At 41.3% G+C, this 17,561-nt stretch overlaps 1 protein-coding gene across 1 annotated transcript in view; it reads left to right on the top strand.

Annotated features, from left to right (window-relative positions):
* ANK2 (ankyrin 2) overlaps window positions 1-17,561 on the top strand; it is a 371,191-nt gene that overhangs the window by 239,018 nt on the left and 114,612 nt on the right. The window contains exons 6-10 of the mRNA XM_019472961.1: window positions 2,705-2,803; window positions 5,965-6,150; window positions 6,623-6,646; window positions 9,305-9,403; window positions 10,552-10,650. Coding sequence (XP_019328506.1) covers window positions 2,705-2,803; window positions 5,965-6,150; window positions 6,623-6,646; window positions 9,305-9,403; window positions 10,552-10,650 — 507 coding nt within the window. The remainder of the gene's footprint in view (window positions 1-2,704; window positions 2,804-5,964; window positions 6,151-6,622; window positions 6,647-9,304; window positions 9,404-10,551; window positions 10,651-17,561) is intronic.

Here is a 17,561-nt window from a genome sequence, read left to right on the forward strand (position 1 = left end):
ATTAAAAAAAAAAAAAAAAAAAGATTCTTCAAAGCTTTTAAGCAAATTGATTTACTCTGGCTTGAAAATTCTCATATTCCCCAAATTTTTATTAGTCGGTGTCATCCTCGTGTTCATCCATGTAACATTAAGTGCTAGAAGGATTTTACGGATGGCGCGTATTACCGTTTTAAAAACTGCTACATTAGACTTTAATGTTAAAATACTGATGAGGCGGGTGAAAATTACTATTAGTTATACCTAATACGTTGCCATTTGGGGTTTTTTTGGAGTGGGAAGGAAAACCGAAGCGGTGAGCCGGCTCGGTTACCTGCAGTTTTCTCCGTGCTGTTCTGCACAAGCGCAACCGACAAGAAACCAGTCTGTTGATAATTCCCACTGCCGGCTCGGTCCCGATGCCTGGCAATCCCCTGCCCTTCCGCACCTTCCTAATTACACGCCGAACAGCGTTCCTTCATTTTACGCTGCGATGAGATCTATCTTCCTGTTAAAAGAGTTGTCTGAGGAGCAGCCAGGAGACCAGCGCACCCCCCCGGCTCGCCGGCCTCCCGGCCCCGGGGTGGACGTGGAGGGGGCTGGCTCGTTTGCCCAGTTTGTGCTTCCATTTTGCTGCTTGGTTTTAGCAGTGCTTTGGGAGGAGGGAAGCTGCCCGTCAAAATGCAGTGCAGCCTGACCTTACCGTTAAGAGGCTTTTCTTGATGTCTAACCTGAATTTTCTCTCCAGCAACCTTAGTAAACTATGCGCTTTTCTATTTGTTTTAGTCATCGTGAACATGCAGAACAGACCTTTACCCTCCTCTTTAAAGACTGTTGTCTTGTTTTCCTTCAGTTTTCCCTTTCCAGACAGAACACCACCAATTACTAGTCTCTTCTCAAATCAAAATAGCTTCCCCAGGGAGATATATTTTTGCGCCAGTGCAACGACTGTCTTTATTGCAGCAGAATGAGCTCATTGACCAGCGGCCCTCTGGTAGACCACTGTGACCTTCAGGTCCTTTTCTGCAGAATTCTTCTCTAACTCGCCGTTCCCTGTTTGCATAGTTTGTTTTTCCTGCAGTCGTGGAGAAACTTGTATTTGTCCTTACTAAATTACATTTCCAGCTCTTTTCTCCAGGGTAGCAGGAACCTTTCAAATTACGATCCTGTTGTGTGGTGTGTTTGCAGACCATCTTGTTCATGCCGTCTGTAGCTGTAATAAGAGCACTCTATTCCATCCTTCAAGTCATTGCGGAGGATATTGGATAATACCTGCCAAAGACAGACCCCTGTGCAAAGCCACTCAACATACATCCCACGGTTTTGGCATTGAACTGCTGTTAGCTGTTCTCTGGGTGCCATTTTTTAATTATACGTCCCAAGATTGTTGATGGAAGTGCCAGAATATTGTGCAAAGCAGTATTAAAAGACTTGCTACAACGTATATGACATATATCATATGACATACACAACATAAATGACATTTATTGCCTGAGCAATCTTCCACATTTGTAAATGCAGAGGGGGGTTGTAAAGACATCAGTTCTACAATCTACTGCATCATCTAGTGACTGAAAAATGAGATTTCGCTTCATTAGGAAATTCCTGGAACGTTTCCACAGCAAGTTTGCTAGAAAGAATAATATTGGCTCCTCTGAAACAATGTTCTTCGTTATCACAGTATTTGCATTAATTCCGAGCGCTTGTGTAAGTGCACAAGCTTATCATCCGTTGTGGCAGCACGCGAGATTTAAAAAAAAAATTGCACGTTTGAAGTCTGGTTTATGGTTTATGTTCTAGCCAAAAGTGCCATTCCAAGACAGAAGAATGTTTTCAGGAGTATAGGTGATTATGTCCTCCCGTGTTACGTGGTAATCTACAGAATATTAAAGAATTTTCTAAGGGCTTTTTAACAATCTTAAAACCTCTTAGAAGAAAGTTATTAGTCAGGCAGACAGCTCACTTCCATGTCTTTCTTTCGTAAGGATTTTGTAGCTAATTAAGTAAAATTGTTTGCATTAAAGTATTTTAATGGGAAGAAAGGACTTGCGTTTCTAACGAATTTGCCTGTAGTTTGATTAACTTAGAAGAATTTTTTTAAATTACTGTGTTATCCAGAGCAGATTCTTTTCAGGACTCTAGGACATTTTCATGAATGTTTATAATTAAATGATGGCTGAATTTACTGTATGGTCAGAAATGCAGTTGTTACTTTGCAAGGTTGAGTTCCTTTATGTTTGATGATTCGCAATATTTTATGTCTTACAACATTTTATGTCGTATGTTAAGCCGTCGTCATCTCCGCTCAGCTTGTCATGAGGTACAGACTTTATGGTCTCTAGGGGATGATGTCTTTGGTTAAGTTAATGCCATAAATGGAGGAAACTCTTGCTTTCCTGTCAGCTTTCATAAAACTTCATTGCCAGCTTTACAACCCCTGAGCATTATCAGCAAGGAATAGCTGTATTAATAATTAGCGTGTCCGTTGCTTCCCTAAAATATGTGTCAAAAGAAAATGAGTGTGAAAGCATGTAGAGTTTTGTGGGTTTAAGTGGCGTTAAACGTTACCATATTAAGCTAAAAAATACCAAGTTGTTCTACTGGCGTACTTAAAACATTTCAGTTAAAAAGCACAAATGCAATTTTTAGCCGTGTATTTATTTGGGGTTCATTATTGTTGGTATATTCCGTCTCCTCACTACAGTATTTTCTCGTGTGTTCTTCCTAGAATGGCTTTACTCCTTTATATATGGCAGCTCAAGAGAACCACATTGAGGTGGTGAAATATCTCCTGGAGAACGGAGCCAACCAAAGCACAGCTACTGAGGTGAGGTATATTGTTCTTTTTTTACACACGCTCTTATTTAACTTTGCCTTTATATTCAGATCGCTTAACGTCAGCAGGTTTCTCAGACGGAGTATTTTGAGAACTTTCACGCTTTCATTTCACCGAGTTGTATTTATGAATCTTACCCTTTTTTTCTACACGCGCAGAAGGCAAGGGTGAACTGTTCTGGAAGTGGTGAAAAGTCAAGGGACGAAATCCAGCCTGATTCAGCTGACAGCAAAACTTCCGCTGACTTCAGTGAGCCCAGGATTTTCTCCTTCAGTTTGTGCCCATTTCTCCTATCAGCTTCCTGGAGAATTTTCTGAAAAACGAACGAGGCTTTGAGGAGAGGTCCCTAGGGCTGTAGAAATTAGAGGAGGCCAAGGTGGTATTGGCAGGGGAATGGAGTGAATAGTAGAGCGATCGTAGGCTAAGCGGAGAGGTACAACATTTCATTTGAACAGATTTACGTCTCCGACAAAGCCCATGAAAACTCAAGCATCTAGGAGTGCCATCTTTGGGCGGGCATGGACGTCCATCTACGGATATGGACGAGCCACGTGAAGGAGTAATAGGAAAGTTCCTCTCCTGTCAGAGCTTTTGCTCATGTTTATTACTTTTCCCTAGTCTGTACAGAAACTTACCCATTCTGGATTGCCTTCACAAACGGATGCATTTGAAATGATGGTGCATTTACGCTCGCTCTCCTTCCCTTTAAACCGAACTGCTGGTGTTAACAGCTGCTCTACTGTCCCTTCTTTCAATGGATACTGTACCATTTGATGACAGCTCCTAAAATAATCCTCTCGTGGCCTGCATGTATGGCGATCACGTTACATGCCAGCTTTCTGAAATATGCAGTCCCGTGTGATTGCCAGGCAACGTGGCAGAAACACACTCTTCATGAAGGAGCCGAGTGGAACCGTGGCTTCCCCAGGAGCCCGGCCCGGCTACAGCCCGCGGTCACCCGCTTGCAGCCTTTCTCCCGGTAACTTTTACTGGCTGTGACGATCTGGTGCAATGGAAAGTCATTCATTAGTTTACAGGAGCTGTGAGGCCGAGATGGTTATAATTCACGTGGCCTCTGCTTGAATGCAGACGTCCAGGCATCACTGGAACTCACGGTATAGCCTGATTTATTTTAAAAAAGGCAAGGGGGGGGTGAGGAAAAAAACCACATCAAATGCCCCCCGCTCTGAACCCGAGTCCAAGTGTGTCTTCTGCCATCAGAAAGGTCAGTTCTCACTTTCGTAGCTTGGAAAGCAAAGGCTGTCTACCCCCTTACCGCTTAACTAGGTAAGTTTTGGTTTCAGGTCTTGGCTGTGGTGATGGCTTCGGTGATCCGAGTGTTACTGAAGGATGGCCTGAGCCACTGTCCGCTTTCATTCCAGAGTTAGTCTCATGAGGGGAATGAAGAAATGGTACATTAAATAAGGTGGGATGGCAGCCTGCACTGAGGATGCCACCGAAGCACATGGAGAAGGACCTTCTGTTTGGCATCAGAGATTGGCTGTCCGCACGTGGGGAGGTGGGGAAATGAAATGCTTTCTCCGAGCTCCGGTCAGCCATGCTTTCCAGAAGCAATAGGAGAGGGAATGCCGACAGAGTTGTGTCCTTTTAGAGAAGGATGGAAGATAAAGTGGTGCAAATCAAATGGATGATCTTGTCTTTGAAGCTTGGAAACTTGCACTGCCTTTGGATATATTTCGTTTCCTCTAACGCTTGTATACGTATATATACAAAATGAGAGTAAGGATGAGCTCAGTTTCACAGGGCCTCTAATCCAGGATTTGTTCTCATGTTCCCAGAGGCAAAAGGCAAATACATTAAGCCATTTCAACACCTAATGTAGCCCCAATCTCAGAATTATCTTTACAGTTCAGCTGTTTCGTCAGCTGTTCACCCTTTTTCAATTCACTGAACAGAATTTAATCTCTATTACAGAAAGAAACCATAGCAGTATCGCTGTTACAATGCACTTACCCACAGTTCTACGCAAAAGGGAGTGAATGTTATTAGATTACTAAGGGGAAAAATTGCTTTGGCAATTCTTCAGATGTTTCTTTCAGCATATGTTAGCTCTCATTCCTTCCTAACTTGTCCTTTATTATTTTATCATCTTTCCGTATTCCTATTCCAAATCAATTCCGTCTCGTTCCTATGCCTTTTACAAGGTATCTAAATCAGTTTTCTCGCTTTCTGGCTATAGTCAGCTCTTCGTCTAAGTCGGAAGGACCGACTACAGAAGACCTTGATTTATTCCCTTCCCTTTTCTTCCGTTGTTATTCACCGTGCCTCCGGTCACAGACTCGGTTAGAGAGCTGCTCTGTTCCTCGTGGTTCAGCTGCCCTCCGATCTGGCATGTGGTTACAGCACAGACGTGCTTGGGCAGCATGCAAGACTTGAGCTAGATACAGTTTTATCTAGTCAGAATAAAAGAGATGGGAGCAGGCAGTACTTCAGCTGAGACAGCAAGAAGTTGCGATGCCGTGACACGTTTTAAAGCATTGGCAATCCGGGGCGTGTGTGGAGGAGCAAGACAATTTGAAAATAATTCTAAAACAAAGCTAAAATTATGAATGAAAAGCAGAGAGATTTTTCTGACTTTGTTTTTCCAAAAAGTGCAAATAATCTAACGTTTTCCTGCTTCAAGTTAGAATAAATTCCTAAACGTGTTCTGGTTTTCTTCAGTCATAGTCCATGTGTAACTTAGAATGGGAAACAGCAGCAAATGCATCTGAAGATATGCTTTCTTTTCGCAGAGACGCGAGATACTCAGAAACGGGTTCCCTCTATATGTGTCACATCTACTTTGTTCAGCGCTCACTAATCCTTACCAAATAATTGCTAAAAATATGCTTTGTGGCCCATTTTAAGATGAGAAGTAATTAAGAGAGATACTGTAGAATGATCCTTTGCTTGTACTTGACTTAAAAAAAGACTGCTTTGAAGTGGAAAAAGTGTGCTTCCGACGTGTTTGAAGTCATATCTGGGTTAAAATGTTGTGCCTCCGATGTCATTTCACTGGAGACGGTGGTGCAGAGGTAGAAAACACCTGGTAACGTGCTTATCAGATTTCTGTGTGTGAACAGCGCTGTGCAAATCACCCAAGCTGTACGTCCTTCAGCTTACTGAGCGCATCTTGTCTTCTCCTCTACCAGGACGGTTTCACTCCCCTAGCTGTTGCACTGCAGCAAGGACACAACCAGGCGGTGGCCATCCTCCTGGAAAATGACACCAAGGGGAAAGTGAGATTACCGGCTCTGCACATCGCCGCTAGAAAAGACGACACCAAATCAGCGGCGCTCTTACTGCAGAACGACCATAATGCCGATGTGCAGTCCAAGGTAACATCATGCCGCCGCGGAGGTAACGGGGTAGTCAGGCGGCTGAGTGCCGATGGGCAACAAACTTCTACTCCCTTCGTCTTAACGGTTAAAGGTTTTTCTGGGGACAGACAAGTTGCTTGACCAGTATCACCAGTAATATATCTCCTTTCGCAGTGTTTAGCTACACGGTAATTACAAACTACTCATTTTTCTGCTTTTTAGTTATACCTCCCGTTTCTTTGGTAACCAGCTTTCTCTCGTTATTTGTAAACCAGAAGGCACTGGAGTGGAAGCAGAATCACTGCTTCCCTGTTAAATAGGATACTGGTTTATTGCCCGTGGGAACGTAGGTTGTATTTAAAGTTAATGCATGCTTGAATGGCTTTTCCCATAATTAACGGCATAACTCATTTCAAAAAGCAACATAGTTCTTCGTTTTGCGGCCAGTCTTTAATATTGTTCCTCTTTTTCCCAAACCATGCTGCATCAGATGATGGTGAATAGGACGACTGAGGTACCGAGATCAAAAATTTTTAATTACTCTTTCTGTTACTTATAATTATTTTCTCTGCTCTGTGGCAATATTTCTTTATTATTTAGCACTAAAATGGAAGATAAGACTCTTTTTTAATACACAGAAATTTGTGACTCAGCAAACCTATTTTTATTCATCCTTTGTCTTAGAATTTCTTTTTTTTTGTGTCACTATTGAAGTAACCTTTTGAGAATTCACATCAGTTCAAAGAAGTCTGAAGCGAGTGATGGAGCCAAGAGTATAAAGATGATTTTCTAGCTCAATTTCACTAATTATGAAAATGCACTCACTTGGCGTAACCAAATTAAGGTGTCTGGCTCAGCCAGAATAATGGTAAAATTCATTTTCCTTCTTTTACAATAATAAACATAATCAAATCCTCCAAGGTAAAAACTTGTTCAGAGCATCTGCTTATTTTTACCATTGTTCTCATTACAATCTTTTCAATAAAGTTTCGAAAAGTCCTTAAGGGGTAGCACATAATCAGAATTTACCTGCAGCAGATAATACTGCATTTCTCATACAGATCCTGGAAATACCAACTCTCCAAGCACTTCCACTAAAAATCGTGGGTCTGATTGGCTAGAGCTGTGGTTTCTCCCCTGAAGATTATTGTCACGTTTAGGAAAAAGAATTATTTCCGAGAATGCGGTCATTATTTGAATGCCGGCTTTTAAATAACGGAGTTTCTCTGTTAGATGGGGGGGGGGGGATTTTTCACTAATTATGAAAATGCACTCACTTGGCGTAACCAAATTAAGGTGTCTGGCTCAGCCAGAATAATGGTAAAATTCATTTTCCTTCTTTTACAATAATAAACATAATCAAATCCTCCAAGGTAAAAACTTGTTCAGAGCATCTGCTTATTTTTACCATTGTTCTCATTACGATCTTTTCAATAAAGTTTCGAAAAGTCCTTAAGGGGTAGCACATAATCAGAATTTACCTGCAGCAGATAATACTGCATTTCTCATACAGATCCTGGAAATACCAACTCTCCAAGCACTTCCACTAAAAATCGTGGGTCTGATTGGCTAGAGCTGTGGTTTCTCCCCTGAAGATTATTGTCACGTTTAGGAAAAAGAATTATTTCCGAGAATGCGGTCATTATTTGAATGCCGGCTTTTAAATAACGGAGTTTCTCTGTTAGATGGGGGGGGGTGAATTTTGAGCGGACGCACCCGTGTGAAAGCGCGTCACACCCGGTGTGCGCGCACGTGGGCAAGTTGCCCTGAGGCGGCCGGCGATGTGGATGGAAAGGGTGACAGCTTCTCTCTGGCAGCTGCCCACGGGCACGTCCTTCACCGTGGTAAACGTGAAGGGGCTTACCTCTCGTTTGTCACCCGGCAAACGTGTGTCCGCGAGAAGGTAGTTGTTAACGCAATATGCACTCAGTCTACAGCTTAACGCAGTGTCGTAGTTGTGCGCCTAATACCCTCAGCAGACATTTCCCTGGTCGTTTATCACGGCAAGACGACCGTGAATTTAATGAGTGTGTGACTGTACTTTCACCAGGATCACCTGTGGGCTGGCGAGGAAGTAAATGGAATTAGGGTAAAATAGTGGGCCGGCTGCTTTATCTTTTGGGAGTAAAGTTGATTTCAGAGTGCAACATCTGCCTACGTTTCAATATTCCATGAGTAGTCTAAAACGATGATTTGTACACTGAAAGAAATGAAACCTAGTCGAAAATACGGTGTAGTCTAGAAGCCAAAAGTATTCTCTCTTTCCATAACTAACTGTAAGGCCTGATCAAATCAGTGTAAAGCTCTTCAGGGAAACCTCAAAAGCAAGGTCCTTTCTACCTGAATTACTTGTGAGACTAAAAGCTTGCTCTGTGTCCTACTTTCCAAAGAATTAATCTTTTTTATGTTGTTGTCAAGCAGTTCTACATCTCGTAGCTGGAGCAGGTTTCACCTTCTAGTGTTCAAGAGGCAATAAGTAAATTGTGATTTTTCTGATGTATCGAAGTTTCTTCAGATCCTTTGAGATCCAAATTGTATATAAATATAAATAATTATGATTCTTGTACTATGCTACTAAGTAATTTCTCATGTACACCAAATTCGTGGGTTACGTATTGAATAACCACTGCTTTTTCAAAAAAAAAAAAAAAAGGAAAAAAAAAAGAAGGAAACGTAGAATCATAGAATAGTTTGGGTTGGAAGGGACCTCTAAAGATCATCTAGTCCAACCCCCCAAGTATTGAAACATGCTGTCAATATTTATTCTAAAAGCAGTAAAATAAGAGTCCAACAACTTTTGTGGTCATTCATCCAAAGCCAGTAAACAGATGCAGCCCAAAAGACCCATGTTGCTTCTGAATTGTAAGAAGGAAACTTCCTTTATTTTCTTTAAGAATGGCTAATATATTAATATTTTCTATGAGGAAAGCTGCTCTTCTTATTGGCCACTGATTCAGAACACGGAATTGGAGAGTGAAAGAACAAAGCACTTCCGATAACCTCTCATATGAAAACGGCACTCTCTGCCTGAAAGACTGTGCTGTATTATAGATGATCTGGATAAAATCGACACGATGCATTTGTTTGCCAGCAGCTTTTAAAATCAAGTTCTAGTTAAGTTGATTACCTTGTATAAAATGATTTCTATAATAAGGGCTGTTTCCCTTTGTAGAGTGGCTTTACACCTTTGCACATAGCCGCGCACTATGGAAATGTCAATGTGGCAACGCTTCTGCTAAACCGAGGAGCTGCAGTCGATTTCACAGCAAGGGTACGGAGGAATTTCTTTCTCTTCTTAGTTGCAACGGCCTGCGAAAGTGGGAGTCTGTCTAATTCTTAGTCAGGAGCAAGTGAGGAGCAAAGTAATGCTGAAATTCTGTTGTGTTCAAAGATGTCTTTTGTCGCGGTAATTCTTAAAGGTTGCCTCCGTGCAAGGCACCAGAGTCCTTGGGAGTTGAGCAGCGACCGGTATTCCCGGCTGAAGGAAGCAGGCTCCTTCGACTAGCTCCAGAAAGCTGATATTCTCATAATGTGTCACCTCACTTCAGCTTTCCTGTCAGTTAGACATACTCCAGAAATACATGTAGGATTTATTGGCTTTTTCAGTAGTCGGTATTTACTCTGCTACTTTAATTTGGTATTTTCACATACAAACGTACTTGGAAAAAATAAGGTAAGGTATATTGCCATTCTATAAATGCGACAATAAAAGTACTAGTTAATCATGACTACTCTTTTATGGTAAACAACTGCAGAGCTACATACTATAGTCTCTTTGCTGTTGTACGTTACGTAGTTTGAAGCACGGCATCTGGTGCCATGAAAACCGCTGGTAATCTGTACCTCAACGTAGCTACCGGATCACAAGTTTTCTGCTTAATTTTGCCGGACACGCTTTGAATTACTTTAGGGTTCTGCCTTTCAGACTGACTTCCTCCTGTTGCCAGTCTGGAGTAGCCGCTAATATTACCTCTTCCCTCACCCAAAGCGTTTCAGCCTAAACAGGACCTACTCCTTTACGCTATTGGCGTTACACTAAGAAGGTTCCTTTGTGTAGGAGTCGCGCATTTGTGTACTCTGTGTACGTTGCAGTGATTTAAATGCATCAGTGTTTTGTGAATATTGACTCATTGGGACTCTGATACGTGTTTGTTTATTTGTCCGGCTCTGGGACTGTGACGTTTGCTGCTTTGGCAGATGCGCTTCTTCGTTTATTAAAAAACCCCGAACAGTGAATAAAGATTCTTGCTTAGAAAGGAATTACTAACTCTAGCTTATACGGTGTGTGCCTAGCTCTGATGCTCAAGTACATTTCTGTTTATTCTCTACAATGTGATGGTCTCATTTTTTTTGTGATCCGAACACCATTTTACACCTTCAAATCCATCATGCTCATTGTTTGTTCTTTTCATGGTGTAGAATGGAATCACCCCACTGCATGTGGCTTCCAAAAGGGGAAACACAAACATGGTGAAGCTCTTGTTGGATCGCGGAGGGCAGATCGATGCCAAAACCAGGGTGAGTCTTTCTATTCCCCGAATATGATGTTGTCCCTTCTTGGGAATGGATTGGGATTTTTTGCTTGCTTGTTTTCGGTTTTGTTATTTTTTTTAAGCCGGAGACTGGGAACACCGAGATTCGTAGCTAGGAATTCAGCTTCAGTAATCGTGTCTTGTTCTCTGTTCCTAAAGTGAGACATTAGATGCGGCTGTTATAAATTACTCAAAAAAAAAAAAAAAAAAAAAAAAATCTGGACACAGCTCCAAAAATGTTAAACATTGCCTCCTCACAAGGGTACTCTTTTTGAAACTTGGACCAAATTGAAATTGTGACTCCAAGAATAATTTATAAAGAATTTTTTTTTAATTCAGAATCCTACCTTTAGTTTTCAGATTATTTGTTTTATGTAGACTGTTTTCTATGGTATCAGACTAAAGAATGGCAGGTATTGGTGATAGCAGGAGGCAGAAATACTATGTCCTTTAGTCTCCTGTATAATCTACCTACATCATAGGAGAAAAAGCTGATGAAACCGATCTTTTTGAGGAAATAAGCCTGTTAGTTGGTCCAGCTTCACGTTGACACAAGAACATGCGTGCTGCACAGCAATGGGAAGTGGAGGGTCTGGACTCAGCGAAGCCTTTCAGTCCCCTGACTCCTAAGTGTCGGTGCCAGTCACGGTACGCCTCACAAAAACTGCTGTAAGTGGGCTGGCGGTCGCTTTTTAGTGAAGAGTCATTGCTGGGACCAAGTAACCTACTCTGTGCCAGCAGCTGCTCGCCTCTTCCCCAGACTAACCTCAGAGAATGAGGTGACTCTCACTGGCTTCCTCCTCCCAGTTGTCCTGCTGAAATGCCGCACCAATACTGTGCTCTTTATTTGTGGGTGATTTTGCAGTCATTCAGGACAAAAGAAAACCCCATCAATTCACGTGGGCAGGGTTAATTCTTTCAAATGGGATTTTGGAGTCACCTAGGAAAACGTGGTCGTTTATGCGAGCTGAACTGCACAGGACTCATTCTTGAAAGCTGCTGGTTCTTGCACGCTGATCTGCAAAATTGTATCTCCAAGTAACAGAGGACGTTTTAGAACACAGAGTTGGGAGCTGGACGCAAGAGTTTGTGTTTAGTAAGGTAGGCAGGTAGAGGAAGGTAGAGGATATTGCAGCCAACTGCCCTTGTGGTTGATTCAACCTCTGCAGTTACTTTGATATTAATTACATCAACCATTTGTTGCTTCGTAAGCTAGGAAGACAATCGTGATTATCGTGTAACTCTGTACGTGATTATGATTTTGATTTCTGATTATTTATGAAATGATGTCTTTCTTGCTCTCCTTTTTTTTTTTTTAAACTACTGATGATGGAAAATGCTGCCTCTCATAAAGGTGTGCAGTAAATCATCCCCAGTCAAATTTTCCACAACAAGTGCCTAAAATCTCACGGTAAAGAGGCATGAAATGGTAATAATACGCTGCAGTCAGGATATTCCACATACTCATAAGCGCAGCAGTCACACAGAAATGGTCCGTTTGGCCTGTGGAATGACAGTATTGAATTCAGCTATTTCCTGTACAGTATTTAGATACTCGTTTTAGACAAGTTGGCCCAGATGATCGTAAAGGACGTCTTGGATTTTAAGAGGTCAAGGTGTGTTCCCTTCCCCGCTCACCCGCAAAGATTGATGTGCAGTTGTGAATGAAACTGAAAGAACAGGACTTTGCCCAACGTAGGTGGAAGGTGCTAATTTTAGACTCTTCTCATCGTCTTGGCTTCCTGCCCTTTGTCAGCTGCTACATTAGCTCAGAAGCTGTCAGCACAAAGATATCGGTGAAAACCCGTAAAGGTGTCCTAAAGCACACGTATCCCAGTTTGCACAGGCTCAGCAGCTTCCTTTTGCTCTCATCTTCTGCCTTCTCCCTGCTCAAAGGCACACGGTGGCGGTCGGCTGCCTGTACTTCACAGTGGGGAAGATTCCAGAGCTTTGGTTTTGCTGTCAGTCTCTCTGTGGCGTGGTCTTGTCTTCGTGCCAGCTGTTTATAGCATCTCGGTGTCTTTTTCTTTTCCCTTTGCTTTGTCCGCATGCCTTGTGTGCTTTGCGGTGGCCGTGAGTACGTAGGGTGTTGAAGAGGTAGGTTGTGCGTTGCATGCCGTGCATACGTGTGTTGGGTACTTTAAAGGACAGACTTCTGCCTCCTCCACCCCGGTACTAACGTGCTTGCCTTGCCATACTCGCCTTTTCGTTTCTTCTGAGGAACACCTGCGTTCTTCCAGCAGGTCAGATTCACTGAAAAACAGTGGAATTAAATGTACTAGGATATTTCATTGCCCGATATCTTGGGCTTTTCTTCTTGGTCTCCATACCGCATCCAAATAAGCTCTTGGGTTAAAAAAGGACTCATGGCTTTCATTCAGTTTTATTTTTAACTTGCTTTATTACATGACATCTGATGATGCATAAATTAAGGAGCAAAAACTTATTTTAACAGATTTCAGATGAGCCTCAGTACTTTAATTTTGCAGAGTTAATCTGTGAAATCTTTTTATGTTTGAAAATGTTCCACTGGAATGATCCATTAGGAGCCCCTGTATTGTCTAAAAAGAAAAAAATTAAAATGTACGTTCTTCAAAGGGAGTAAATTATGCATGTGTCCTACTGTTCCATAGTTAATGTTGCATGTCAGAGGAAAGCCCCGCTTCCTGCAGGAATTACATGTTTTTATTTTCTATACATTTCATAATGTACTTGCTGAAATTTTATGGAGTTTCTCACTAGAGTATAAAGATGTAGAAGTGCTAGTAAATCTGCTTGCTGCACTTAGGTATTTTAAAATAATATTTTACTTAAATTTTTTTGGCAAGTTTTAATGATTTTTCTCAACGAACTACTAAGTAAGTTTTTAAAACGTGGAATTTCACTTCTCTTTTAGATTGTATCTAAAGCAAAAATGTAAACTCCATTCCCAATGATATTAATAGGATACTTTGGTTAGTACTGTCTGTTATATCTACGTTTGTGCTACTTCTGTTTACATATGGGCCTCATCTGGAGTTCCGTTTGCTAAGTAATTAACGGGTAAAATTTCTTACGCTAAAACATTTCATATTTAAAATCTTAGTCAAACCTATATTCTCTACAGGTTTACCTGAATAAGAACTTCGATGACGTATGTTTGTTTAAAATTTTAAAATTTAGCTAAACTTCTGGCCTGTACAACTTCCGATGGTAGACCAGTGGAGCTGGGTTTCAGAAGCAATTGTGCAGACTGTGGCTAGCAATCAGCGTGCGGAAACTTGTTCTCTAAAAGGTGGCGGAAAGTTCAATTTAGGATTAAATCGATGTCATGTGGTCAAGAGTAACATGGCAATTATCAGTTCTCACTTTGAGAGAAGGAAAGCATTTGCAGCCTTCCTGAAACGTAGTAAGGATTATTACAGGGAGAATTATTTTAAGCATTTAAAAGCAGAGCAATTTCAGCACGCCCAAAATATATAGATTTCTATTAAAAAAAAAAAGTATTCTGATATAATGGAATAGTAACAGTAAGGATATGTGGGCTATTGAAATGCTACTGACTATTAAAGGGGTTTAGGAGTATTCTTTATGAATGCAGTTTTTGCAATATGCTATGTTTATCATCTCTATATAAATTGTATAGGAAAAAAAAGAACAAGAATGTGAGGCTTTATTTTAGTTTTTGTATGCTTTTTTACTTTTAAAATAGAGTGTTATTCACAGGCCTTTGTCACCTGACTGGTATTTCTATTTTTGTGGGACTGTGCAAACACCCTTAGAAGGTGGGGAGGAACACGTTCACCTGTCTCAGATGCTGAAGTTGTCACACATCTTGTGTTCTTCCTATTGAATCTTGCCAACATCGAAATTAATTTTTTCTTGCTCTGGGACTTTTCTTTAGACTCCTCTTGCAGGCTCTTGTCCAGAGTATTTACAGTTGAAAAAAATCCCTGGAATGAAACAGAGCCATCTAGTCTTGGAATGGAAAGCTTACCGTGTGGGAAAGTAAACATGTTGTGTGCCTGGAGCGGGGCAGCTGGAGCAGAGGAGGGGAGTAGACGTGATAATGGTGGGGAGAAAGTCTGGTATGCCATTTGGGTTGGAGAAGGGCCACAGGAAAGAAAGGAGGCTCAGCTGGAGGTGAAAGAAGTGGAAGGTCGGTCACAGAGATGGATGATACCAATGGGAAAAGAAAAGGAAGGAAGCTGGGAGGGTGGAACTTTGATTTTTTTTGTTTGGTTTGGTTTGGTTTGCGTTGGGTTTTTTGTGGTCAGTGTGCTTCAGACACCCCTTAACACTCGTTCTGGGAACCTACTGAGTTTTATTTGTAATAATGTCTCCTTTTGTATATGTGCATCCTGACGAAAGAGGCACGGCGCTCTGCTATTTCCACCTGGTAGTGGGTTTCCTACCTTGAAGCCATTGCAGCAGGATCCTAACCTTGTCTTGGCCCTGTGCTATGTTTACAGTGTCTTCTTCCTGCAGTGATGCTGCTGTGACGTTTTCTCCTAGTCTTCACGCGTGCACAGAGCGCTAATAATTCCGTGGCGGTTTTTGCCATTCCTAAAGCAATGTCAGATCAAAAACATCTAATCACAATGCAGATATTTGCTATAAAAAATGTAGTGGATTCATATAATGTTTACAAGGGAGCGGGAAGGGACATTGTACAGATTAGCTAAGCAAGCTATATAGATAGTGACTGTTATTTAGAATTATTTAAGTTAATACCTTATTACTCAAGCAAACGCATGGTATATTTTTTGCTGTATTTTTAAAATTTGTTCTTTGAATGGCAGACCCGGAGGAATACTTTAGAGCGTGTTTAATTATGCCAGGACTCTGAGAGCTTAGAGCGAGAGGGAGACTTGCCTTGTTCATTTTTAAAGGGATGAGGTTTAGCAGTAATGGCAAATGAACAAATGAAAAGGCCTTTATTTGCCGAGAAAATTTAGACAATTTTGCACGTCTAACATACAGAATACTAAAATTTTATTTCACCCTTATGAAACTGAGAATATGCAGCTGCAGTTTAGAAGAATTCTTTGATAGTTTGGCCTTTGATGCTCATGTGCCATCGTCAGTCTTCGTTCGAATGAGCACTGAATGTGCGCAACTGTCCTTCTGTTAAGATGCTGCCCATATCATTTCCCGTTAAGAATCTCTCGTAAGCACGGCTTCTTTTTCTCTCGGTCTCTCTGGTAAGCTGAAGTAAAGCATTTTAATCACTGTGAAATGACCCAATAATTTATCTTCCTGAGCCCTGCAGTTAGGAGTCATGCAGAGAATTCAGAATTAATTTTGCAGGTTAAAAAATGACCAGCGATGGATTTTCAAGAAAGAAAGGCGAAAGTTTATGTTCTATTTTGAGAGCCATTTAAGAGGAAATTAGGAGTGATGGAATTGCATGGCTTCCATAGGTACAGAGAGGATTGTAGTGTCATTTCTGACAGTGACCCAGCTGTTGGTTACATTGCAAAGCGTGAGCTAGGAGCGTGCCACATACGGGAACAACAGAACACCAGCTGCAGGATGTCACTTGGACGATGAAAACATTTGACTCTCCATTATGTACTGTTTGGGATGAGGAGATAAATACTGGACTTCTTAAAATAGAAAATTGCTGGCCTTCTTGTCTCCCGGCATGGCGGCCTTTGTGTTTATGGGATATCCATTATCTGTGCTCCAAAGTCTGTGTCTCTTCGACCCAGTGTTGTATGTCCTGTCAAATGGATATTTTGGTCAGCATGTCGTCTTCAATTCACGTGGTGTACCAATTAGCAGTGGAATGATTAAAAAAGTACGGAGGCAAACCCCTGCAATGGATTTCAGAGCACTGAGGTTCACTGCAAATAGACAATGGTGCAACAGAGGACTAATTTGGTACACCAGTGTGTCTCTTGATGTTGGCTAATGTCAGTTTGTCCTCATTGTATTGTGTACTAATTCTTCTACTACAACAGCTCTCCCTTTGCAGTTTCCCTCATCTTGGAAGAAAACGTGAGCAAAAATAGAATCTAAAGTATTAAAAATACAATCATTTTAAAATATACATGCTTTTTTCCCCAGGGCAGAAAGAGGGAAGAGAAGAGGGTTATATGGGAAGGCTGCAAAGCATATTGCTTCATTCACTTACTGGAAAGTGCACAGAGAGTAAATGATGAGGCACTTATCAAAGCCGTGGCAGGATAGAATAGGATAGGCAGCAAATTTTTATCTCTACTTTTAGAGGGAATTATAGATAAGAGCAGAGGAGAAATCGTGCTTTTTAATGATTTAGTTCTTATTTTTGTTTTAGGTAGACTTTCTTGTGGAGTTGATGGGTTGCTTAGCTTGTATTTTTCTTCTTTTTTCTCCCTCTGGAGATTTGTCCTGTTTTTTTCAAGGGTTCACACAATTCTACCTTTCTTTTGCTGTTCTATTGAATAGAATAACATCAAAGTCACTATGCAGATAGGGAAAGTGAACCTCCCACATTGATTAAAAATGTAGAGCACGAAAGGCCAGAAACTGGAAAGAACTACCAAATAAATACCTTTCCTAGAACTACGTTTAGGATATATTCTCACCTTAGTAACGCTAATGGGAATTATGTGTATGAATCCCTCTGGCAGCGAGATGAAAATATGCCTCAGTTGTGCATATGAAGACTTGATTTAGGGGACTCTGAAGTTTCAGCGCAGAAAAAAACCCCAGATAAGCTAGTTAAACCCAATTCCTTTACATTGACCCAATCTGCCAGGTGCTGAACAGCCTCGAATTCTGTTTGCGGGTTTGATCTTGCATCTGTTGAATTTCACTGCAAAGCTTCCATGGGATTTAGTGATGCCTCTGAGATCGTGAGTGTCAAGGCACACCTAACCCCTTCACGTGTTTCTGAAAGATCTCTGGAAACAGTAGATAAGTAAGGGAGAA

This window comes from Aptenodytes forsteri, unplaced genomic scaffold (assembly GCF_000699145.1).
Source record: "Aptenodytes forsteri isolate BGI_AS27 unplaced genomic scaffold, ASM69914v1 Scaffold326, whole genome shotgun sequence".
Lineage (NCBI taxonomy): Eukaryota > Metazoa > Chordata > Aves > Sphenisciformes > Spheniscidae > Aptenodytes > Aptenodytes forsteri.